This window comes from Colossoma macropomum, unplaced genomic scaffold (genome assembly GCF_904425465.1).
Source record: "Colossoma macropomum unplaced genomic scaffold, Colossoma_macropomum, whole genome shotgun sequence".
Taxonomy (NCBI): Eukaryota; Metazoa; Chordata; class Actinopteri; order Characiformes; family Serrasalmidae; genus Colossoma; species Colossoma macropomum.
Genome location: NW_023495863.1, coordinates 51393 through 78518, shown reverse-complemented (window position 1 = coordinate 78518; position 27126 = coordinate 51393). Strand labels below are relative to the sequence as shown.

Here is a 27126-nt window from a genome sequence, read left to right as displayed (position 1 = left end):
AATTCCCATGAGAACTTTCCCTTTACTATAAGCCAGTCTTTTTGAGAACTTAACAACCTAACATAGTGTGTGATTATTTATTAATGCAGTTTGCACAACACTAAGTGATATACATAGCTTCCATTGCTTGGGATCTACATTAGCTTTGTTGCTGCCATGCAAAATTATAGAATCAAACTTTTGACTTCAAATATGGCTCACCGACTTCATAAAAAGTGAAAAGTGCTTGAGTTTGAGTTGAGAAATTACCAAACTATGCCCAGTTTTAGCTGAAAAGACACAATAAAGGTGATGCTTTTTATAGAGCAATTTACAGTTCTGAATTAAAAACAGCAGTGAAGTAAGTCTTGACAATTTCCTTCAAATCCTGATGGAAGAGTTAAAGTGCTGGTTTTACTGGAGGGCATAGCAGCTGGAAGACTGTTGACCGCTGTTTCTCTTATTTGTCTGCATGAGAGACCATTAATCACTCATCTTACATTTGTTTTGGACAGGGCTTCCTGCTGAGCTTTTCCTGTATCACATGTAATGCCCTCAAGAGCCGTTTCCTTTCGAGGCTGAACCACAGAAACCGACAACATCTCCTGCAATGTTTGAAGATAAATGCAAGCTTATAAAATGAACAATGCTAGTTTAAACTAGCATTGTTCATTTTTAAATCAAACTAAGAAGCTGCTAGTGTTCTGACCACCCCAGGTCTGGACTGACCTTCCCTCAGATCTTAAGATCTCAATGCTTTTGGGACTACTTGGATTATGAGAAGCAGAAAATACAGCCAGCTTGTAAGACTGAACTTTGGATGTTTCTTTGAAAAACTCAAAGCAAGTTTCTGGAAAAGAAAGGAAGCTGCAATAAAGGTAAAGAGTGGACACACTAAATATTGAATAATGTGGTATTTAGCTATTGAGGTTTCTGAGAAATTATCTGTTAAATACATGTTTTCTGCTTTTGTATAAAATGGCTGTTTTAAATAGAAAATCACATCACTGAAGGCTGGTCTCTGGCTTTTGCATAGAACTGTATTAACCAAATATTTTTCTATTAATCTGTCAATAAATCTAGTGTTCCCTCAGCTTACCACATATATTCTGGCTTGTTTGTTCTGTCCTGTAAAGAAAAAGACATATATACATATATATATATATATATATATATATATATATATATATATATATAATATATATATATATATATATATATATATATATATATATATATATAATACACACACACACACACAGCAGGTGAAATAAGTATTGAACACGCCACCAATTTTCTAAGTAAATATATTTCTAAAGGTGCTATTGACATGAAATTCTTACCAGAGAAAACGACCCATCCAATCCACACATGCAAAGAAATCAAACCATTGATGTCCATAAATTATGTGTAATAATAAGAAATGACACAGGGAAAATGTATTGAACACACTTACTGAAATTTATTTAATACTTTGTACAAAAGCCTTTGTTGGTGATGACAGCTTCAAGACACCTCCTGTATGGAGAAACTAGTCGCATGCATTGCTCAGGTGTGATTTTGGCCCATTCTTCCACACAAACACTTCTCAAATCCTCAAGGTTCCGTGGGCTCCTTCTATGAACTCTGAGCTTTAGTTCCTTTAGTTCAGGTCAGGTGATTGGCTGAGCCATTCTAGCAGCTTTATTTTCTTTCTCTGAAACCAATTGAGAGTTTCCTTGGCTGTGTGTTTGGGATCATTGTCTTGCTGAAATGTCCACCCTCGTTTCATCTTCATCATCCTGGTAAATGGCAGCAGATTTTTATCAAGAATGTCTCGGTTCATTTGTCCATTCATCCTTCCTTCAATTATATGAAGCGTGCCAGTGTCATATGCTGAAAAATAGCCCCACACCATGATGTTCCCACCTCCAAACTTCACTGTTGGTATGGTGTTTTTGGGGTGATATGCAGTGCCTTTTGACCTCCAAACATGGTGTGTGTATTATGGCATCCAAAGAGCTCAATTCTGACCAGACTATATTCTCCCAGTATTGCACAGGCTTGTCTAAATGTTGTTAAGCAAACTTAGAACACACTTCAACATGCTTTTTCTTCAGCAGTGGAGTCTTGCGTGGTGAGTGTGCATACAGGCCATGGCGGTTGAGTGCATTACTTATTGTTTTCTTTGAAACAATTGTACCTGCTGATTCCAGGTCTCTCTGTAGCTCTCCACAAGTGGTCCTTGGCTCTTGGACAACTCTTCTGATAATTCTTTTCACTCCTCTGTCTGAAATCTTGCGGGGGGCACCTGGTCGTGGCCGGTTTATGGTGAAATAATGTTCTATCCACTTCTGGATTATGGCCCCAACAGTGCTCACTGGAACCTTCAGTAGTTTAGAAATTCTTCTGTAACCAATGCCATCAGTATGTTTTGCAACAATAAGGTTGCGAAGGTCTTGAGAGAGCTCAGTGGTTTTACCCATCATGAGATGTTTCTCGTGTGCCACCTTGGTAATGAGAGACCTTTTTATAGGCCACCAGTTGAACTATCTGATATTAATTTGCACTAAGTGGCAGGATTGCGTTCTAATTACTGATAGATTTCAGCTTTCCATGGTTTTTTGCACCTCTCTTTCTTCATGTGTTCAATACTTTTTCCCTGTGTCATTTCTCATTATTACACCAATTTATGGACATCGATGATTTGATTTCTTTGCATGTGTGGATTGGATGGGTCGTTTTCTCTGGTAAGAATTTCATGTCAATAGCACCTTTAGAAATATATATTTACTTAGAAAATTGGTGGCGTGTTCAATACTTATTTCACCTGGTGTGTGTGTGTGTGTGTGTGTGTGTATATGTGTGTGTATATATATATATATATATATATATATATATATATATATATATGCATGCTCACCTGGGTCTTGGTAGATATTAATTTTGAAAATGTGTCACAAAAAGCTACAAACCATGACAGCAAATTACCCCTTAGCCTACTAAAGCCACTGACCCCCTCACTGCAGAGGTCAAGCATCCCAGCTAGCAGCGTGCTATCGGGCCACAAACGGCTGGGACGCAGGATATCTGATGCAATGTCGGACTCGTCATTAGGGCCTAGGATGATCCCTGTACTACACCTGTAGTATGAGGTGCAGCTGAGCTCTGAACAACCAAACTGGGCCACGCGTGGCTTGACATATGTGGCCCACATATAGAAATAAAAGACTCAGGCCAATACTGGTAACTGTCTGGAAACTGATGGAATTATTAAATAAACAGAATCAACTTCTTGTTAAAACAGTGTTGAAGGGAGAAAATGAGTATTTCATTTTTTTAAGATGGCTAGACTGAAAAGATGCCTTTAAAATGAATGAACACTGAATAGACCTTTCTCTCAGCCACTGTGTCATCACATCTGGCTGTAAACAGTAGTGTTATTAAACTTCCACCTGCAGAGTTTAACAGAGTGGCGATGGAAGGTCGCCAGTTTTTAGCTCTTCCTTAAAAATCTTTCAGCCTCAGTGTGGTTAATAGGAGAGCAGTTAGCATGTATGGTAGTTCCTCCAACATGGACGGAAAGGTTAGTTTGACATGGCCACAGCACATACACCAAAACTTAAAATCATCAGAACTTTGTATGACGCCGGAACATATTCCGCAAAAAATCGGCGTCTGAATCATGATGAATTGGCCTGAGACGGGTTTTGCAAAGCAGAGAAGAACCGTAACCCACATAACCCTACACAGATTTGCACTTATTGCGCTTCATTTTAGAGGAGAAAAGTCCAACAGGTTTAACTATTCCTACTCAGCCTCTAGCAACATTAGCAAGTGCCCTGAACACAATCAACACAGAGACACAGCATCATATTTCTACATTAAAGTAATCACTGAGCTACAGTGCTGAGTAGTTTTCTCAAAACCTGTGCAACTATAGACTCAATGATACTTAAGTTTATTTGGAATAATAAAATGGTGTATATAAAGCAAAAAACAATAATTAGGCCTTACAAAGATGGTGGTTTCAATGTTCTAGATTTCAGCACTATCAATTACATTTTTAAGATTAATTGGATGTTTAGGTGCTACCAACTCATTTTGGTTTTATATACTCAAAAGAATAAAAAAAAATGTGGTGGTTGAAATTTTTACTGGCATGTGATTTCAAGTCAAGGTCAAGGTCAAGAGGCTTTTATTGTCATTCCATCTATGTACAAGTACACAGTGGAGTGAAATTACGTTCCTCCAGGAACAACAAGGAGCAACATGGAACAAAAAGTACAAAGTGCGAATGTGCAGACATAAGTGTGCAGAAAAAGTGTAATAAACTCCCTGTAAAGTTTGCCAACCTCCACAAGCAGGCGCTAGAAGCATGGGAAATGGCCTTCAAGCATAACCTTACTCCTCATGCTACTATTTTATGGAATGATGAACATAATTTATATATATTCAAAAAAGACTGATATGAAAAAGGTTTAGCATTTGTAACTCATTTGTTAAATGTAAACTGTGAACTTTATCAATACTGTTCATCAGTATCTTGGGATGGAATTTGACACAGAAGGATTATAATACTCTTAAAGAAAATATCACCTAAATTACTCCATCTCATCAAGGCCCAATGCAAATATCTTTCATTAGCAGGTGAAAACTCAAAGCTCAAAATTGAAGGTTTGGTTAAATGGAAAAGGGATTTGTTTTGCTTACCGATGGATAAAAGATATTTTGTAGTCAATACGGCAAAAGAACCCCATCTCAAGATACTTCATGGAATTCACCCATGTTGTTTCATATTAATGTAACATCACAACGCACTTTCTGTAACACAGAACTGGAAACAATTGTACATTTGTTCGTTTTTTCTTGTGTTTATTTATAAAGCTTTTTGGAATGAGGTGTCTTTGTTAATTTCATATTCATATTGTTCATTTCATATTAATGAGACAAGTATGTTGTTTCTTTTGGTTAATGCAGGTCTTTCTTTCATCGATGATGCCATTAGGCTTATAGCCTATTAGGCTTATAGCCTAATTGAAAACTCTATTTGCCCAAAGCCAGAATTACCTCCAATAAACCTGATTTTAGATTGTTCATCATAGATTTAAGTGCTCTGTGAGTCCCTGATTAATATTCTCTATAACAAAAAGGCCAACAAGACGTTTCTTCTACTTGAAAAGACTGAGAGCCGCTTTGATAATGACAAACTGCCCATCCTGTTAGGAGAGAAGAGAGAAAGTACGATATATATATATATATATATATATATATATATATATATATATATATATATATATATATATATATATATATATATCTTCCTGCCACAGTATGAGGGACAGTGAGTGACTAACCCAAACACAACAGACACATACACACACACACACACACACACACCACACACAAAAATACTACACACACACAGAAGACAATTTATGACCCTGTTTGTAAATAACCTTATGTACTTATGTTTCCCCAAACTACTGTGTTATCTGTTTTTAATACTACTTGATCTATTATTATTATTATTATTATTATTATTATTATTATTATTGTTATTAGCATTAATTATGAAATTATTATTATTATTATTATTATTATTATTATTATTATTCTCTCTTCCGATGAAACTGGGACTTCTTCAATTGTTACGTTTCAAATGTTTAATCCTGCCTTTTGATATCTGGCAATACTGTAAATCTGCCACAAAATGAGGGACAGTGAGTGACCCACCCACTCAAACACAGCACACACACACACACACACACAGCACACAGCACACACTACACACCACAAGACTACACACAGAAGCTAACATATTGCCTATGTTTTTCTTCCAGACTCGTTTTGCCCTTTTTTTGGCTACCCCTGCCCTGTCTTTGTATTGTGAACTCGTGATTTTAAAGGAAAAAAGAAAAAAAGGTGGCAGTACTGCAACATCTGGACGATAACTGCCGTTAAAATCACAGAAGGCGGAAGAAAAGGATGACGAGGAGAAAGAAAGTGAAAGAGAGGCAGTAAAGAGTAACGGAAGAAGTGTTCTTGTGTGAGCGCGGTCCTCCACGGGGAACTCCAGCCTCTGTAAGTACTTCAGTTGAACTGAACCGTTATGTCTGAGTGTGATAAATGTTTTGGTGGCTCCCAAAAGATACTAAACCATGTTAACGTTCGCTGCGTCTCGTCATCTCCGGGGCTGCGACCTTCGAAGACCCCATTTCTCGGCCATATGCTAAGCACCGTCCCATTTCAAAAGAACGCGGAGGATCCGGAAATTACGGCCAGAAATGCGACTTTTTTTGGCCGAATTCTGAGTTTGGACCGATGTAAATTAATCGTCTTAGCCCTGAGTTCCCATGAGCCGCTGCCCCACAGGCTACTGCGATAAAATAAACGCCTTAAATGATCCCTGTGGGATGGGAAGTTCAAACCGCACCCAGAGTAGAGAATAACGGTCTATCGCTTCACAGGAAGCTGCAGGAAAGTTTACCCCCACAGTCATTGCAGGTCTGCTGAAGCTGTTGGACGTTGCGAATGAAAGTATCTTCATCAACTGCAGTTTCTTTAACCGACACCCTGTACTCAAGTGTGTAGAGAACATAACGGTATCGCTTTGGGACCCTGCGGAGCGGAAAGCAGCCGAAGTCACACAGCTGAGTGTGACTGAGAAGTCTCTAAGCTTCAGTTGTAGTTTTGTAGTTACGAGCATTTCTTTAATTTCAGGTTTTTAATCCGCTCAGTTTTTACATTGTTTTTCTAGCTGCCTTCCTCACCTCTCGCTCACTGTTCACACACCTCTCCTCTGCAAACCGCTGCTGCTGAGGAAGATACATTTTCTCTCTTACGCTATAATACTGTGACCAAATAACGTAGCCGACTGAAAATGAACGTTACTCTGCCTCGAGTATTATAATTGTAGGGATTATCTGCACTTTGTTTGGTGTATTTTATAAAACAAAGCAAGTATGCTTGTGTATATTTGAGCCTTCACAGTACGAGCAGCGTTAGCTAACAACTTGTTGGGTAGACTTGGGGGAAACAGGAAGAGGCCAGGTTACTCAAACTGGCTCTGGTTCGACTCCGGTTTGCTGATTGTAACTCCTACAGTGAAGAGAGATTATATGGAGCTAATTATAATAATATGGAACTTCTTTTTTTTATTTCCTATTTCAGCTAAATTTCGTAGCTCAGACGGCTGTTGGGCGCTAGTCTGTAACTGCTGCACCAGTTCCAGTAGGAAGCTAACATCAGCCTCGAGAGATCAAATTAAGCATGGCGATGTGGTGCTGCTAACAGAACAGACTCGGCTCCACTGAGTTTATGAGTGTTTTCGCAGTTTTCATACCTGAATTAGGTGAAGATGGACAGTAGCAGCAAGAACTGCCAAAAATCAAGTTTTTATCCAGGGTTTTTTTATTAACATGCATATAATGTTACAAACAAGAACACTCTTATTAAAGATAAACTACAGATATATGTATTAAAAAGCATCAACTAAACATGAAGAAAAGGATAAAAATAAAGTATAAAAAAAAAAAAAACACAATATTTTCTTTCTTCCAGCAAACTTAAATCCTTCATATACATATGATAATAGTATAATTTTTATGGCTAAGGCATTTAAGAGACTCAATAAATAAATTGCATTCAACAGACACACTGAGGCAAGGCTTCATTTACCAAATTTGTCTTTTGTAAGTAGTATTAACCAAAAGTGATCATCAGGTTCAAAATAAAATATCCAGAAGAGAAGCTACAATTAAGACCAGCAATCACACCTCTTAAGTTTTATATCTACAGTGTATCCAGATTCATCTAAACAATATATTTGGATAAATCTTTCCAAAATTCTTTAGTCACATTAAAAATATATGGTCTCTGGAACCTTTGTGCAAAATTAACAATTCTGCTCTGTATCTATCTATAAATTAGGATTGATTACAGAATTACACATGAACTACACAAGTAAATGTTATGCAGGATCTAAGTGTATTTCTTGCACTTTATTATAAATGCAAAAGAGGAAGGAAGGGACGTCTGACAATTCCAAAATGACGAGCCTCAAGGCAGAATTTTTCTTCCCTAATATGTTTGTCAGAACAGCTCATACTCTGAATGTTCCTACCATTAATTTAAAGCTTAAAGTTTAAATTTAGCAACACTACAAAATGGCAAATGAGATTTCATCAGCATTAATAGACCTTGAGGTATAGCCTTAATTACAGTAATATCATCTATATTTTATATGAAAGGACCACTTGTTTATGAAATCTCTATATGAAAGTAGTCAACCTGGCGCATCCAAAAAACAACTACATAATATAAACAGTTATCTTTCCAGCTTTACAGGAACAAAGATTTCTTCTTAACTGTAATAATACTATTGTTCCATATACAGCATTTATGTGGAGAGATTATGTGCATAACTTCCAGGCCAGTAATGCTTGCTGATAAAATTTAGAAATATAAATGGGAGACTTAGTAATTGAATAATTGCATGATAGTAAAAGACGTGAACCTCCAACTGCTTGGAAGATATTATATGGTATAAAATACCATTTAAAATTCAACTTATCAGTTTAATTCCATATGGTATTTTAAGCCAGTTCTTAAGCCATTGAACTTTAAATGTGTAGTTTAAATAAAAAAAAGTAAAACCTCCTTCAGTTCTTGAACCTGAGAGAATTTCCTTTTTTAGCTGGTGTTGCTTATTCTTCAAAACAAACTGTACAAATGAGTTTACAGGTAGAATCTTGAACATATGCTATAAAGCAGGATAAACAAATCTAGACACCTTCAGCATTGGTCAATGGGCTCCCTCTAAAATTGTCAAATCTCTTTGAAGTCAATTATTAAATATATATATTTTTTTTATTTATTATACCCCTTATGTTTTATTATGGCCCAAAGTTTTTATTACACACTTCTTTAAGAATAGCTCAATTATTTTGCATTGAAGTCCCTGTAGTTTCTGAATATTAAGTCTTAGTGTGAAATAAACCTTGATTGTTAAGGGGTCAACTTAGGAGAAAAGTTGAGATTCTTTCTCACAAACATTCTTGGAAATAGTAATGCCAAGATACTTGACTTTTTTTCTCAGCAGGTACATGAAATTTCATGACATTCGTTGAGATTTCACATTTTGACAAATTTAGTTTTAACCAAGGTGCCTCAGAAAACCTATTAACCAAAGAATTTACTGAAAAAAATGTGATGTTTATCTTTCAGAAAGAGAAAAGTGTCATCTGCAAGTTGGGAACCATATTGAAGGCTTTATATTATTTCATTTAGACCTTTTTTTAGTGATTTGGCATATATAAGACAGAAAATCTTATGGTCTACATTTAATAAGCTTTAATAAATTAAATTTAATCAAATTTAATAAAATCTCACTTCTTACAAGCTGTTCTTCACATGCTTGATTAGACTGGTTTGATATATAGGGGCTACAGACCTAATATTTGACATATTCAAGACACTTATCTTCCTAAAATGCAGATCTATGTAATTGACCATAGGATGAACTTATATGAAAGAAGTTATCATTTATAATTGTTTTTCCACTCTAAGAAAATAACTAGTATAATAACCATCTTCTATTCTTCTTTACCTTTTCTATAAAATGATGACATTCTGCCATAATTAATTTCTTTTTATGTAGACACTACTTCAATTAGGGCTGACTGATCACTCATAAACCAGGGGGGTTTAAATTTGGTAAACGTGACCTTTCTTAAAGGGGTTCGGTCAAATCTGGAGCATCATTAAAGTCCCTCCAATTGTTCTAAAGGTACCTGAATATTTGTTCAATGCACTAGTTACTTTGGAAGCCAACTGCAGAAACATAAACTTGACCTGAACATCTGTATTATTTCCCTAAAGATTACATACAACAACTAAATTAATTTTCTAATCTGAAGACAATAATAATCCACCTGCCTTCCTCTGAAGTGACAGAATCCAACATGTCCCCTTTGAACCAGCAGAATGGTGGGATGCATGGGAAGAGGAAGCTTGGTTACCCCATTTAGATCACCAGAATTATCACATGAGCGAGTCTCTTGAAATAAAATTATGCTTGCATTACAGCATCTAGCAAAAATATATAGGGATTTTCTTTTCCTGCTTTTGCGTACAAACAAATTTCAAACTACTACAATAAAACCTAGACATTGTAAAGAAAAAACCTTTAACTTGGATGTCGCAACAATTATGAACTATGACACTGTTATCTAGGATGTTAAACCATGTGTTGAATTTACTTGCGTGACACAGTCAACCAGTACCTGACGCAAGATCATTGTTTTTGCTTACAGACACTTTTTTCCCTTCAATGAAGGAATCTTCTGCTGCTTTCACCCGTGGCCGCAGCTGTTTTCTCGCCTGCCTCTCTTCTGTAGTAAGATCTTCAGTGAAGCTAATTCTTCTTTGCTTCAACACCACAGCAACCTCTGGAAGCTTTCCACACTTTATCCCTGCAGGAACACATTGAGAACTGAATGATAACATGGTGAGGCTGGGTGCCATCTCAAGGTTGGCCAATTGTGTGAACTGAGTCAACAAAACATTGCAAGGTGGGTGTATTGTCTGGAAGGAGGGATTTCAGAATGTCAAACGCCTTGGCTGTGAGATTTGCTTTTCCTGACCCCTCGAGGCCCACCACCCCCAGATTCCATTGCCTGGTATACCTCTTAGCATGCTCACACCTGCTCTGAAGCTAACTGATGCTCTTTTTTCAAGCTTTTTTTCTCAGTTGCGATCACTCTCCTTCCCAGAGATTTCAACTGTTCACTTGCAAAGTCCACTGTTTTAGAGACAATCTGCGGTTCCAGTGTAGTAAAGCAGTCGTAAAGGGCATTAACTGCCTTGAGAATATCTTCATTTGAAACCACTGAATCTCTCTGGCAGGGTTTCTTGGAAGCTGGGTTTTTAATTTTTTTTTTTGCCATCTTTCCTTTCTTCACTGGCTGAGCTTCTGAAAGAAAACCTTGCTTTCTCTTGATAACCAGTTACCCAGAAAGTAAATTAGCAAGCAGTATTGCTTTAGAAAATGAGCTAATTTTTTTTTTTATGTGTAAAATCAAGAAGTGGTAGTTCAGAAGTACATATAGAATGTTCCTCTTCCAAACTTTAACTCATATGCTGTATGATTTGCTTGTCACAAATGTCATAAAACATTGCGATCGCAAAGCTTGTTAAGGAGGCTGAGGAGGTTTCCGAGCAGCTGGGCAGTGAGAAACGTTTATTTTTCAGTTACTTAGCTAATGTTAGCATTGTTTTTAGTATGTTGACCATCATGATAATTACATGTAAGACAAACTTTCTTCAGTTTTCATTTTATCACTATCTAGCCACCTTGTTAACACAAGTATAGCATAGAAACAGTAAATTATAGGTGTTGCTGCCCTTGTTGTCTATGCTAGCATTTGATTGTTTGTATATGTCTACCCCAACAGAATCTACCCAAGGTACAGTCACCCATCTGACAGCCACCAGTCTGCAGCTTCCAATCGACTAAGGTAACAGCAATATGTGTGTGTGTGTGTGTGTGTGTGTGTGTGTGTGTGTGTGTGTGTGTGTGTGTGTGTGTGTAGGAGGAGAATCCAAATTGTCAAATTATCACAGATTTTGTTCTTTACAGAGTCACACATTTGCTAATTCCACACTCAGTACTCTCAATTTTTTCTGAGGTAGGTTTCCTGCCAAAAATCTCAGTGTTATACTGCAAACCTGATGTAATTAATAAACAAAAATATGTATTTCGGTATAGACTAAAAATCTATAAAGTCAAACATGCAGGAAAGGTTTTTAATGCATTAACCCATAGCTTGCATTGCAGATGTCATAGAGCAATTTTCATGCCAGTGGCAGCTCAAAGTGCCTTACAGACAGGTGATAAAGCTTAACAGTGATACAAGAAATAGTGAGCACTAATTTAAAATCACATAAGAAAATGACAAAGATTAGTTTACAAAGATAAATACCAAGAGACAGAGTTTTCATTAAATGCTAAGTTAAAGAGATACGTTTTTAAATGTTTCTTTCAAGTGAGCACTGAGCTTGACTGTCTAATAAAAGGTGGAATTGAGTTCCACAGTTTAGAAGCTGAATAACTTAAACAGTCTCTCTACATTTCCTGTATTTGATGGAAGGTGTTTGCAGAAGATCAGTATCTGCAGATCTAAAATCACGTGTTTGAACATTAACAGAGATACTCTGTGATGTAAGTGGTGCTTTAATGTTATTTAGAGCCGAAAAACTAGTAGCAGAAAAATCTATCCTTTAAAATCTGTCATGAACGATACAGGTAGCCAGTGCAGTTCTTTCAAAATGGGAGTGAGCTGATCTCTCTGTTTTGTTTTTGTTAGGATGCTGATGCATTTTGTACGAGTTGTACAGGATGTACTGTTTTCTTAGGAAGTCCAGTAAGAAGACCATTACAGTGATCAACTCTGCTTGTACCAAATGCACAAACAAGTTTCTCTGCATCGCTCTGAGATAGTTAAGGCCAAACTTTAGTGATATTTAAAAAGCTACTATAGTGACTGTGTTTACACGTGGGATAAAACAGAGCTCAGAGTCTAAGATCACACCCAGGTTTCATACCTCAGGTTTGGTATGAAGCTAAAGAACAGAGCTTCTCATAAAGCAGCTTTCTTTGAGTTTTAGAAACAAAGATCAACTTTTGTGATGTAGAAAATTTTGTGACATCCACTGAGAAATATCTGACACACAGCTGGTAAGCTTGTCATTAGAGTGTTGGTTATTAGAAGGAATGAATGTTTAATTCTGTGTCATCAGCATAGTTTTAAAAATTGATATGTTTCCTAATGACATCACTTAGAGGTGACATGTACAAGGATAAAAGCAAAGGCCCTAAAACTGAACCTTGTGGGACTCCACAAGAAATGTTACATTTTTTTTGATGAACAATTTCTCAGTGAAACCATGAACTAAATATAATTTAAACCATTATAAACCTGTGCCTGAGAGACCTACCCAGTATTCAAGATGGTGGATTACAATCTTGTGAGCAACAGTATCAAAAGCTGCACTAAGATCCAAAAAGACTAGAAAGGAAGGATTTTGTGCATCAGCACTGAGCCTGAGGTCATTGACAACACAAACAAATACTCTCTCAGTACTGTAGTTAGAACGAAAACCTGACTGAAACTTCTCATATAACGTGTTTAATATTAGATATGCACTTAATTGTTTGAAAACAATTTTTTCTAAGACTTAAAAAAGGTTTGAAATTGGTCTAAAATTATTTAGTACTGAAAGTTCTGTGCTTCTCTTATTTAGCAGAGGTTTCTCTGTTGTTCTCTGTTGACAAGGAACAAGTTACAATAGTTCAAACGTCACTTTGAACATGATAAACTATCTTCAGGAGAAAAGTAGAAACAGGATCAAGGTCATGTGGATGAATGTAATTTGTTTAACAGTTGTAAACTCCTGAAAATTGATAACAGAAAGATGACTCATGTAGGTGGCTTATCAGGAAGTTTATAGGAGCTTGTTTCAGTCGGCTGAGCTACGCCCTGTTTAAGTCTTATTTTATTTTGAAAATGAATTGCAAACTCTTTTGAAAACTCTTTCATTTTTGAAGATAAATCACTATGAGAAACACTAGCAGAAAAGCTGGGGTTAATTAGTCAGTCTATGGTGGAAAAAAGGACTTTGGTCTTATCTTTGTGTTAATTAGTTACACTAAATGACACTAAAGAGATTGGACTGTCTAGTACCTACAGCTTAGTTTTCCTCCATAAGCTCTGATTTATGATAGTTTCTCTTAAGCTGGCGTATTTCCACATTTATCCATGGATTTTTATGAGTATGCCAGTTTTTCTTCCATTTGACTGGAGCGAGAATGTCAAGAATTTCCCTTAATCTAGCATTTAGATCAAAGAGCAGATCTTTACAGGAGGGAGTCAAAGCTGTATTTGCTGAACTATTATAAATGTTTCTCTCAACCATTTCTGAGTAACTTTCAGGCACTTTCTTCCTTACTTCTAAATTGATTTGAAAGGAAATACAAAAAAGATCTGATAATAAAACATCAATGATGAGGAACATGTTTGTGTTTAAACCTTTAATGATTACCAGATCCAGGATGTGACCTAGCTTGTGGGTAGAGCTGCCCATGTGCTGCTTCAAATCAATATGAAAGTTAAAGTCCCCAGAGTGAAGAATTTTATCACCGCTTGTGGATACAACTGATATTAATTACTCAGTTTCTGCCAAAAAATGCAGCATACTCAAAAGACATACATTCATGTTTGTATAACATGACATGTTTTTGCAGTTAAAGTCACAAATATAAATGCATGCAACTCCTCCTCGCCTGCCCTGGCTTACTGTAGGCATAAATCTGTAGTAAATTTGTAGGAGCAGCTTCAGGTAGAGTTACTGTGCCATTTTCACTGAGCCAGTGAAATAGAAACCTAAAAGAAACACAAAATGAAACTTATGGCTGTTGTTGGAAGAAAACCTTGTATCTCCAAAATGACAACTTTACAGGAGAAGGAAAAAACTACTTTACTTTTAATGTAAGTCAATGGAACCAGAGTTTTTTCCAAGTCATTTGCGTCATTTCTCTTAGTCCATTCATCGTGAAATTTATATAGGATGTAAAGGGCAACAGGTATTTTCAAATTATGTCAAAAACTGAAAAACATCAAAAATGGAGATACAATGTTTTGTTCCGACAACAGCGATCTGCTCTTCATTAAGATCTCGAATCAGAAATGTTATTTAGTGACTGTACATTGAGTAAAGCCAGGTTTAATTTTCTGCTCACTACACTGTTTTTTGGGGGGACTGGTCTTTTTCAGGGGTACATGAATTAAATTTTTGGAATTTTGACCGTGCATGTTTTTCATTAGTTTATGAATTGCACAGCCTTTGATGACTCTGATGATGTTATTGGAACAAACTCTCCCTTCATAGCTAGCAGAAGTTTTAGTATTACAACAGCAGAGAAAGAGGGGAAAGGTAGAAATTGAGGGGGCATCGTCTATATCAGGGGTCGGCAACATGAAGCTCTTCTACTGCCCTGTTGTGGCTTCACAGCAGAGTTAGATTTGTAGGTAAAAATAAAATAATCCTCCTTTACAGTTAAATAAAGCTCTGCTGGTCGTTCTAACACAGTCTCAACAATAAGTAGTCTTAAACGCTGGAGTCAATATATGTGTGTAGCCTATATCTGCTAATTCACCCTTTGACCCTGAAGAATGGCGCACAGACTGCTGGTCACCATAGCTGTAGTCGCTTCTCATTCACCGACTTCTTGCTCAAATTTTCCCATTCCACCTTAAATGGTGCAAGAGGTGCCACAATGAAAGTTAGAACAAGAAGCTGGTGAATGAGAAGCTGACTACAGCCTCGTAAAAGTCTAATGTAGTCGGGTGTCGTCTATCCCTGCAGTAGAAGGCTGGTCACTAGGTCTGCACAATAAATCATACTTTTATCATTATCATATGAGTTTCCGTAGTAAACACATCATTAGAGCGGCGATGACAGAACAGATCTAATTAGCTCGTACATGCAGCGCCAGAAAGACGTATTACATTACCGGCACAAACCGTACGAGCCTTCTTTTTTGCTCTGGAACTGAACCTGCTGTCCCATACAGGAGATGAGTAACTTAACCATTTGACAAAATGGCCATTTATAAAACACACACTCGGACACCTTAAAATGTCACCCAGACGTCAGCTGTAATTCTTTCACAAATGTTTGTAGAAGCAGTCTGCATGCCTAGGTCCCACAGGTTTTATACACCTGTGGCCATGGAATTGATTGGAAAACCTGAATTCAATGGTTTGGATGGGTGAGTGAATACTTTTGGCAATATAGTGTAGAATAGAACTCATCTGTTGCCTACCAGGTTTAGCAGGTGTGCTTAAGTAGAGTAATTATCAAACTGCTGGACACCGGCTCTTCAGGACCAAAACTGAAGACGAAGACCTCTGCCTTGGGTCTTGCTTTTTGAAAAGATATTTCCCACGATTTTACATAAATTATATAGTATAGAATTGTGTAGTTCTTACATTTTTACATATATTTACATAGGCCATATTTTAGGTTGGTTTCCCAACATGTTATATGCTGCAAAAAACAGTAACTGTGTGTTAAAATGTGCAGAGGTGTGTTCACTTAGGAAATCATTAAAACATTATTTAACTTAGGGTGGCCAAACATTTGCATGTAACTACTTTCTGTCTGTCTGCCTGTCTCTCCCCTCCCACTTCATCCCTCATATACCAACATAGAACCGGCATAATAACACCGCAAATTTTGTGAGTTCTGCATTTTTAGTACACAAGAGTTTAACAAGAAACATTAAACCTACACCAGAAAATGTGACATAAAATATTATACCAGGGCAGAAGTTATGTTTTTTTTTTTTGGGTTCAACATGTTAAATTCAACAAATAATTATGCATTGGATTGTGCAGAAGTGTCCAGATGAGTGTGTGTGTGTGTGTGTGTGTGTATGTGTATATATATATATATATATATATATATATATATATATATATATATATATATATATATATATATATATATATATATATATATATATATACACACTTACTGATTTTGATGCACAATTACTGTTTATGAGCTGCCTGAAAATAACATAAATTTTGGCCTTTATATTTTGTTTTTTTCCAACATCTTAAATTCAGCAAAAAAATTAAACTATTGAACTATAATTTGCAAAAAATGGCCAACACGTAAGGATTGTGGCACCTATCTCTAATTTTAACAATAGTAATACAGCACTTTAGTGCATGGTCCACTAAGATTTGAACTGGGCACCTGATAATGTGCAAAACCAGAAAAGGGTAGCAGCACCACAATGTGCAGTAGGTGTCTGATTGAGTAACATGTAATTTGAACATTAAACCTACATCTGAATAGCCCAGGGTCTCCTGAAAATAACAACATATGGCATGTGTGTCTGTCACATGTAAATACTTTATAATTGCAATTGTAATTGACCCAAAAATACCAAATAAATCCCCAACATTTTAGGTTTCTAAGGGTTAATACTTTTGGGCCTGTTTGCAAAATCATGCTTGGCTATTAGCCTGTTTATCATGTGCCACGTTTGCCATGAGTTCAGACTGAAGGGAGGAGCTGGTTATGAGCTGTATGCAGAATTTGTGTCATCAATGACTGGCATGCAGCCAACACTTCAGAATTACTGGGGCTCACACGGAGCACAGTCATCTAAGTCCTGTTGATGGCAGACCATAACTGTCCTCTCTCTCACTGGCTAGGTGGGATAGTCCTCCCTCTTGGTGCAATGCTAGCCATCCCATCCCTCTGTTGGCTGATGTAAGAGAATAGGCAGTTCGGCAGTCTAATCATATTGTGTCAGCGGCAGTTTGAAAAGATGGAGCTTCAAGTGTCTCGGAGGAAGCATGTGTTAGCCTTCACCCTCTCAGCCTGGTAGCATCATAGAATGGTTAAACCCTAGCATAGCATTACTGGAATGGCAGTGATGTTCCTGTCTGTGTCAATGATTAACATCTACTGGCAGTGGCAGTTTTCTATAGCTGCTCCATTCAAATCCATGTAATTTCCTGATTGCTTTAACTACTCAAACATCTTCATGTTTGTGCAAAAAAAGGGTTGAGTGGCCAACCCGAACCCTAACCTATGTAAATATGTAGAAAGATAAGCATTTATATCGCTAGTGCTTATTGAAGTTCTAATTGCTTTATGTTTTATTCAAGCAGATAACTAACCAACCTTGACTGAACTTTGGAGGTGTGGAACAGTAGCTCTAGATTTCTTTAGAAAACTTTGATGGATTTATTTGTTATGACTTCTGAGTACATGTCTGTTTAATGTAAGTTTTCTGACACTGAAAAACTAATACATTGTACTTAATTGCTGTTTTGACTGGAAATGAAATGATTGAGGTCACAGTACTGTGTGCTTACATATTCAGATTCTTATGACTTATTATTCTGTAAGATTGGATAATTCTGACAGGAATGTGTGCTTTCATTTCTTGTCTTTGGTTATTTTAATCATCTATATATATATATTCTCTATAAATATTGATATACACATTGTAATAATAAAAAATATAAACTTACCATTACTAATAATAATGATTACCATTTTTTTTACTATTGTTATTTTTTAGGAATCAACAATGCCCAGCTATTCTAGGACACACCATTTTACTCTGATGTTTACATGCTGGCTGGGGGGATTTAGTACATCTGTGATATTTTTCCAATACTTTGAACCAAGCTGCAATGTTCGACCAGTTCCCCAACCTGTTCAACCAACTTATAAAAACTGCACTTGCACTCTCACTCCCACACCCACTCCCAACAAAGCCCCTCAGCAAGAAAAACCCATCATGCTAGTGTGGGACTGGCCTGAAACCAACGACTTTAGATTCGACCCCGTTGAGTGTAAAAAAAGATTCAACATTGATTCGTGCCACCTGACAGATGACAGAAATCTCTACAAGCGGTCAGATGCCGTTCTCTTCTACCACAAAAATATTAAAAAGGATCTGTCCAATCTTCCCAAAGATCCTCGTCCACGCTTTCAAAAATGGATTTGGTTTAACCTCGAATCACCAACCAACACTAGACCAAAGGCAGGTTTGGAAAACATCTTCAACCTCACCCTCACTTACAGACGGGATTCGGACATCTCTGTGAGGTACGACGTGGACGTCAGCAAAACCCCAGTTGAGGACTTTAAGATTCCAAAGAAAGACAAGCTCGTCTGCTGGTTTGTGTCCAACATGAACCCTTATACTGGAACAGGAACCAGGACGAAGTACTATGAAGAGCTCAGCAAATATATAAAAGTGCATGTTTATGGAAAAATGGCTGGATCGCACTTTGAGGATAAAGATTACTACCCTATCATGGAAAGCTGTAAGTTCTACCTGTCGTTTGAGAATTCCATCCATAAGGACTACATGACTGAAAAGTTAAATGGCCCATTTGCAGCAGGGACTGTGCCTATTGTGTTGGGACCTCCAAGAGAAAACTATGAACAGTTCGCTCCACATGATGCGTTCATTCATGTAGATGACTTTCCTGATGCGTCAGCGATGGCTAAACATATCCTTAAACTGGACAAGGACGATGAGGCTTACAAAAAGTACTTTGAATGGAGAAAATACATGTCTGTGATTCCCCATTACAAAGTTTGGAATGATGAGTTTATCCTGCCGATTTGTCGTGCCTGTGATTATATTGCAAGGCACAAAGAGTATAAAGAGATACATGACCTCTTCAAGTGGTTCTTTTCATAATCAATAAGATTACCTCTTTATTTATACAGCATTTCTCAGGGAGAAGATAGAAATAAATGGTTTTAGTGGGAAATCACATGTGCATGTTAAACTTGCTGTAATATTCTTTTTTATTTTTTATTTATGGATCATCTTAATAGAACCACTCTAAATAAACTAAGTGTCCCACTTCTGTTTTTCTTTCAGACACCATAATAGTTCGGTAACACTTTATTTGAAGGGTGTCGACATAACACATTCATATCACCTTACATAAACACTTCATAACATGTTCATGAATGCTTAAATCAACATTCGTAAACTATACATGTTTTACATGATATTAATACAATGTCATTTTACCTAAAGATGTCTTTATTTTTTAGTATGAATAACTTTATTATTTTCAGTGAAACTCCTAATTTCTGGACTGCCAGCATTAAAATGACCTGGCTTTATCCCTTTGGACAGAAAGTGCTTTGACACTTTTTGCCTAGACTTTCAACTTTTTTTAATTATTGTTTTTTTATGTGTGTGTGTGTATATGTATATATATGTGTGTATGTATGTGTGTGTATATATGTATATATATATATATACTTACTGATTTTGATGCACAATTACTGTTTATGAGCTGCCTGAAAATAACATAAATTTTGGCCTTTATATTTTGTTTTTTTCCAACATCTTAAATTCAGCAAAAAAATTAAACTATTGAACTATAATTTGCAAAAAATGGCCAACACGTAAGGATTGTGGCACCTATCTCTAATTTTAACAATAGTAATACAGCACTTTAGTGCATGGTCCACTAAGATTTGAACTGGGCACCTGATAATGTGCAAAACCAGAAAAGGGTAGCAGCACCACAATGTGCAGTAGGTGTCTGATTGAGTAACATGTAATTTGAACATTAAACCTACATCTGAATAGCCCAGGGTCTCCTGAAAATAACAACATATGGCATGTGTGCCTGTCACATGTAAATACTTTAATTGCAATTGTAATTGACCCAAAAATACCAAATAAATCCCCAACATTTTAGGTTTCTAAGGGTTAATACTTTTGGGCCTGTTTGCAAAATCATGCTTGGCTATTAGCCTGTTTATCATGTGCCACGTTTGCCATGAGTTCAGACTGAAGGGAGGAGCTGGTTATGAGCTGTATGCAGAATTTGTGTCATCAATGACTGGCATGCAGCCAACACTTCAGAATTACTGGGGCTCACACGGAGCACAGTCATCTAAGTCCTGTTGATGGCAGACCATAACTGTCCTCTCTCTCACTGGCTAGGTGGGATAGTCCTCCCTCTTGGTGCAATGCTAGCCATCCCATCCCTCTGTTGGCTGATGTAAGAGAATAGGCAGTTCGGCAGTCTAATCATATTGTGTCAGCGGCAGTTTGAAAAGATGGAGCTTCAAGTGTCTCGGAGGAAGCATGTGTTAGCCTTCACCCTCTCAGCCTGGTAGCATCATAGAATGGTTAAAACCTAGCATAGCATTACTGGAATGGCAGTGATGTTCCTGTCTGTGTCAATGATTAACATCTACTGGCAGTGGCAGTTTTCTATAGCTGCCCCATTCAAATGCATGTAATTTCCTGATTGCTTTAACTACTCAAACATCTTCATGTTTGTGCAAAAAAAGGGTTGAGTGGCGAACCCGAACCCTAACCTATGTAAATATGTAGAAAGATAAGCATTTATATCGCTAGTGCTCATTGAAGTTCTAATTGCTTTATGTTTTATTCAAGCAGATAACTAACCAACCTTGACTGAACTTTGGAGGTGTGGAACAGTAGTTCTAGATTTCTTTAGAAAACTTTGATGCATTTATTTGTTATGACCTCTGAGTACATGTCTGTTTAATGTAAGTTTTCTGACACTGAAAAACGAATACATTGTACTTAATTGCTGTTTTGACTGGAAATGAAATGATTGAGGTCACAGTACTGAATGCTTACATATTCAGATTCTTATGACTTATTATTCTGTAAGATTGGATAATTCTGACAGGAATGTGTGCTTTCATTTCTTGTCTTTGGTTATTTTAATCATCTATATATATATTCTCTATAAATATTGATATACACATTGTAATAATAAAAAATATAAACTTACCATTACTAATAATAATAATGATTACCATTTTTTTTACTATTGTTATTTTTTAGGAATCAACAATGCCCAGCTATTCTAGGACACACCATTTTACTCTGATGTTTACATGCTGGCTGGGGGGATTTAGTACATCTGTGATATTTTTCCAGTACTTTGAACCAAGCTGCAATGTTCGACCAGTTCCCCAACCTGTTCAACCAACTTATAAAAACTGCACTTGCACTCTCACTCCCACACCCACTCCCAACAAAGCCCCTCAGCAAGAAAAACCCATCATGCTAGTGTGGGACTGGCCTGAAACCAACGACTTTAGATTCGACCCCGTTGAGTGTAAAAAAAGATTCAACATTGATTCGTGCCACCTGACAGATGACAGAAATCTCTACAAGCGGTCAGATGCCGTTCTCTTCTACCACAAAAATATTAAAAAGGATCTGTCCAATCTTCCCAAAGATCCTCGTCCACGCTTTCAAAAATGGATTTGGTTTAACCTCGAATCACCAACCAACACTAGACCAAAGGCAGGTTTGGAAAACATCTTCAACCTCACCCTCACTTACAGACGGGATTCAGACATCTCTGTGAGGTACGACGTGGACGTCAGCAAAACCCCAGTTGAGGACTTTAAGATTCCAAAGAAAGACAAGCTCGTCTGCTGGTTTGTGTCCAACATGAACCCTTATACTGGAACAGGAACCAGGACGAAGTACTATGAAGAGCTCAGCAAATATATAAAAGTGAATGTTTATGGAAAAATGGCTGGATCGCACTTTGAGGATAAAGATTACTACCCTATCATGGAAAGCTGTAAGTTCTACCTGTCGTTTGAGAATTCCATCCATAAGGACTACATGACTGAAAAGTTAAATGGCCCATTTGCAGTGGGGACTGTGCCTATTGTGTTGGGACCTCCAAGAGAAAACTATGAACAGTTCGCTCCACATGATGCGTTCATTCATGTAGATGACTTTCCTGATGCGTCAGCGATGGCTAAACATATCCTTAAACTGGACAAGGACGATGAGGCTTACAAAAGGTACTTTGAATGGAGAAAATACATGTCTGTGATTCCCCATTACAAAGTAATGTAGTGATGAGTGATGAGTTTATCCTGCCGACTTGTCGTGCCTGTGATTATATTGCAAGGCACAAAGAGTATAAAGAGATACATGACCTCTTCAAGTGGTTCTTTTCATAATCAATAAGATTACCTCTTTATTTATACAGCATTTCTCAGGGAGAAGATAGAAATAAATGGTTTTAGTGGGAATACACATGTGCATGTTAAACTTGCTGTAATATTCTTTTTTATTTTTTATTTATGGATCATCTTAATGGTTTTGAGAAGTCACAAGTATAACTGTGCATTGGTTATCCTCTGTAATTGACACTTTCAGGTTAAATGTGACAAGCACTGATATCCCAAGGAATGATTGTACTTCTGCATTACTTCAAAGTACAATCAAGTGGTGACTCTTTGACTTTCCTCACTCAGGGTGCTGATAATTTTGTAAGAAATGTCCTTTTATAAATTTGCCTTGCTGTGCCTTCACCACAAAAGTGATGGAAGCCAAGTATCCTGACTAAAGTGCCTGTTAAATGAATGGATAGATATGGAATGGAATGAATAAGCATTATGGACCTGTCCCACCACCACACAAAGTTTGAGACTTTAAGTTGACTGACTGTTCAGAGCATATTTATGAGTAATTCACTGTCCATATAGTAAAGTGACACGCAAGACAACATTCCTAAGTGATTCATAGCATTTTAAGGAGCTGTTAATATACTATATAATAAATATTAACAGCTCCTTAAAATGCTATGAATCGCTTAGGAATGTTGTCTTGCGTGTCACTTTACTATATGGACAGTGAATTACTCATAAATATGCTCTGAACAGTCAATCAACTTAAAGTCTCAAACTTTGTGTGGTGGTGGGACAGGTCCATAATGCTTATTCATTCCATTCCATATCTATCTGTTCATTTCATTTGACATCTCTTCATGGATGGCAGCTCACCACCTGAAGCTCAATCCTAGCAAGACTGAGCTGCTATTCATCCCTGCAACTACAGGTCCTCATCATGATCCTGCCATCTCATTCGAGAACTCTCTGATTTTCCCGTCAGCAGAGGCAAGAAGTCTTGGTGTGGTTCTGGATGGCCAGTTATCGTTCTCGACTCAAATTGCGAACCTAACTCGGTCATGCAGATTTCTCCTGTTCAACATCCGGAGGATCCGACCCTTTCTCTCTCGAAAGGCCACCCAGGTGCTAGTGCAGTCTCTTGTCATCTCAAGGCTTGACTACTGCAACACGCTCTTGGCTGGTCTTCCGATGCAGCCATCAGGCCTCTGCAACTCATCCAGAATGCAGCAGCAAGACTCATCTTCAATCTCCCAAAGTTCAGCCACGTCACCCCACTGCTGCGCTCCCTTCACTGGCTTCCTGTAGCTGCACGCATCAGATTTAAAACCCTTATGCTTGCCTACAAAGCCAAAAATGGACCAGCCCCTCCCTGCTTGATGGCAATGGTCAAATCTCGAACTGGACCACGAGCCCTTCGAGCTTCGAGTACAGCTCGGCTTGACCCGCCATCCTTCAAAGCGCGCGGAAGGCAAACATCTAGACTGTTCTCTGTGCTGGCACCCAGGTGGTGGAACGAACTCCCACTGGCTGTCCGTACAGCAGAGTCTCTCGCTGTCTTCAAACGCAGACTGAAGACACATCTCTTTACACAGCACTTAAATGAGCACTAAATTAAGTATTGATTGTAATGTATTGTACAGCACTTATGTATTGTATTGTATTGCACTGTTCTGTGTTTAACTCTGTCCCTTTTCACTAGGTGTCAATGACCTTCTGATTCTACCAGTATCTAAGTTTAGGACTGTCTTTCTCTCTAACCTATTGGTAGCTAGCAAAGATTCTTTCTCTGGATAGACAAAGCACTTTTTGTAAGTCGCTCTGGAAAAGAGCGTCTGCTAAATGATGTAAATGTAAATGTAAATGTAAATTTAACAGGCACTTTAGTCAGGATACTTGGCTTCCATCACTTTTATGGTGAAGGCACAGCAAGGCAAATTTATAGAGGACATTTCTTACAAAATTATCAGCACCCTGAGTGAGGAAAGTCAAAGAGTCACCACTTGATTATACTTTGAAGTAATGCAAAAAAAAGGAATCATTCCTTGGAATATCACTGCATGTCACATTTAACCTCAAAGTGTCAATTACAGAGGATAACCAATGCACAGTTATACTTGTACCTTCTCTAAAACCATAAGTGAGGAAGAACATCAATAAAAAAACTTCGAAGTGATTGGGCTAACAGTGTTAGCATTTACCCCAAGAGAGTTAAACTTAGTTAAAATAACATTTTCACAACTATGTATAGACTGTTGAATAAACAGTACATTTTTAAAGAAGCATTAGAGTAAAAAGGAGAAAGAATAGCATAGTGCAAAATACAAATCCTTGAGAGTTGAAAGTCTAGGCAAAAAGTGTCAAAACACTTTCTGTCCAAAGGTTAAAGCCAGGTCATTTTAATGCTGGTAGTCCAGAAATGAGGAGTTCCACTGAAAATAATAAAGTTATTCAAAATAAAAAATGAGGACTTTTATTTTGAAAAACATCTCACGGTAAAATGACACTGTAGTCCATATTAATATCATGTAAAATGTATAGTTTACTATTTTTTTTTAAGCATTCATGAACATGTTATGAAGTGTTTATGTAAGGTGTTATGAATGTGTTTTGTATGTTAGCATTTTTGCGCTTTGTTCTTTTTCTCTGTACACTGCTACATTTTTCTATATCCACATGTCCTGTATCACTCATTTTACCACTTGCTTTTTTTCTTCAGTTTTGTAGATCTTTTACTCATGTGTGTGTGTATGTTTTCTCACATCGGCTCTAACAGCTAATAAAGAACTTTGGCAAAATTAAGTAACCAAATTACTCCCAGATAATAGAAAATAATTTGTTATTAACAATCTCTACAGAGTTAACCATCAAGTGCATCTCATTCTGAGACTATTTTGTATGGTTTGACTGGTGCCCCACTTATTATTATTATTATTATTATTATTATTATTATTATTCATTTTGAATACATTAATTAATACCAATAATTCACCCACAAGTCCTGTGTGACCATCTTAAGTTTGCCATGTATAAATGCTTTCAATTCAGAGAAATTGCTCTTACTACAGACAGCCAACAACCTGTCAGTTAATGTTCACCAATCAGCTTATCAGTTGATTCTCAACAGCATGTGAATAGATCTTCATCTATTATTCAACAAGCACGTCACAAACTCAACCAATACACTACATGTTGTATTATCACTGAGAATGCAAGAAATCTTACTATGACCCTCAACAGAGTGTCTACAGAGTCTGTATAGACTGAAGGGTATGTATCAACAAGTGTTAATGTATATTTATTCAGGTACAATTATATTGTAATGTCAACCAACCATCAGTAGACATTAAACTAAATATCAACTAACTGTCAACAAACATGTAAATAAATCCCTGTTTTTATTCAAATGTGGTACATAATGTCACACCATCATTTCTTGCATGGTACCTGAGTCCTTACTGAAAACCTACATATATCAGTTGCACCAGCAAAACTATGATAGCACTAAAGACAAGTTGATAGTGTATAGAATATCTACTAAACGTCTACAGCCACAGAATGGACTGTCCAAATGGGGGTACCAAGACAATTGTCTCTTGCCTACGGTCAAGCATGGTGGTAGCATCATGGTCTGGAGCTGCATGAGTGCTGCCGGCACTGAGGAGCTGCGGTTATTGAGGGAAACATGAATTCCAACATGTACTGTGACATTCTGCAGCAGAGCATGATCTCCTCCCTTCAGAAACTGCACCGCATGACAGATTTCCAACATAATAACGACCCCAAACACACCTCCAAGATGACAACTGCTTTGTTGAAATATATATATATATATATATATATATATATACACACACTTCAATAAGAGTGAATCCGTCCTCCAACAGCTCAGAGCGTTCGTCGTTGGTTCCACAACACTGGATGATCTCAGAAATCACACTGAAAGAGCCGTGAGTACAGTGACCCCTGACATGCTCAATCCAGTATGGGATGAATTTGACTATGGTGTTGATGTTGTCTGTACAGCTAGAGAAGGTTTATACTGAGCACTTGTAAAATTTCATATAAACTTTATGCTCACTTAAACCATTTACAATGTACTGCATTGTTCTGTAATGATTAACAAATGAAAAATTATTTTGAAATCAAATGAATCTTTTTGATTAACCCTGTGTGTATATACTTTCTAAGTTTCCATAATTTAACACATTACCTGAAGACAATACATTTCTGAACATTTTTATACTCGGCTTTTGTTTTTACTGAATTTAACTTTTTTGGGAAAAATAAAATGTAAAATGTGAAAGTTATGAGGCGTTTTATATTTAATGTTTCATTTCTTCTAATATGTTAAACATAAACAGTTGTACATGAAAATTTGTGGAAAAATGACTTTCCCATTTGTTCTCTGTAGAGGATGTGTTAATTTATTTACACTTAGAAAATCAACAAAACATGTCATTTGACCAGGGTGTATAAACATTTGCATATGACCACAGAGGATTACAGCTTTAAAAAGCCACATGAACTTTTGACTCTGAGGCCAGTTCACGTGCTACGACTACATACAGTATGTTGTGCCCTTTGGATAACCTTGAGAAGCCTTCCAAGAATTCC

The 27126-nt window shown here is 37.0% G+C and overlaps 1 protein-coding gene and 1 pseudogene across 7 annotated transcripts; both read left to right on the top strand.

Moving 5' to 3' along the window:
* The first annotated feature begins 835 nt into the window (after positions 1-835).
* LOC118803156 (4-galactosyl-N-acetylglucosaminide 3-alpha-L-fucosyltransferase 9-like) lies at positions 836-19424 on the top strand. Of its 7 annotated transcripts, none has more exons than XM_036563674.1 (5): positions 836-857; positions 5802-6042; positions 10275-10532; positions 11415-11477; positions 18128-19424. In XM_036563674.1, the coding sequence occupies exon 5, from the start codon at positions 18137-18139 to the stop codon at positions 19262-19264; it is 1128 nt and encodes a 375-aa protein (XP_036419567.1). In that variant the 5' UTR covers positions 836-857; positions 5802-6042; positions 10275-10532; positions 11415-11477; positions 18128-18136; the 3' UTR covers positions 19265-19424. The 7 variants fall into 7 exon arrangements, with proteins under 7 accessions (XP_036419567.1, XP_036419568.1, XP_036419570.1 ...); XM_036563675.1 differs by lacking the exon at positions 836-857 and adding an exon at positions 17712-17824 and having other exon boundaries at positions 5698-6042; XM_036563677.1 differs by lacking the exon at positions 836-857 and adding an exon at positions 6477-6478 and having other exon boundaries at positions 5698-6042; positions 10404-10532.
* On the top strand, positions 19004-22731 carry LOC118803155 (annotated as a pseudogene).
* Positions 22732-27126: the final 4395 nt, after the last annotated feature.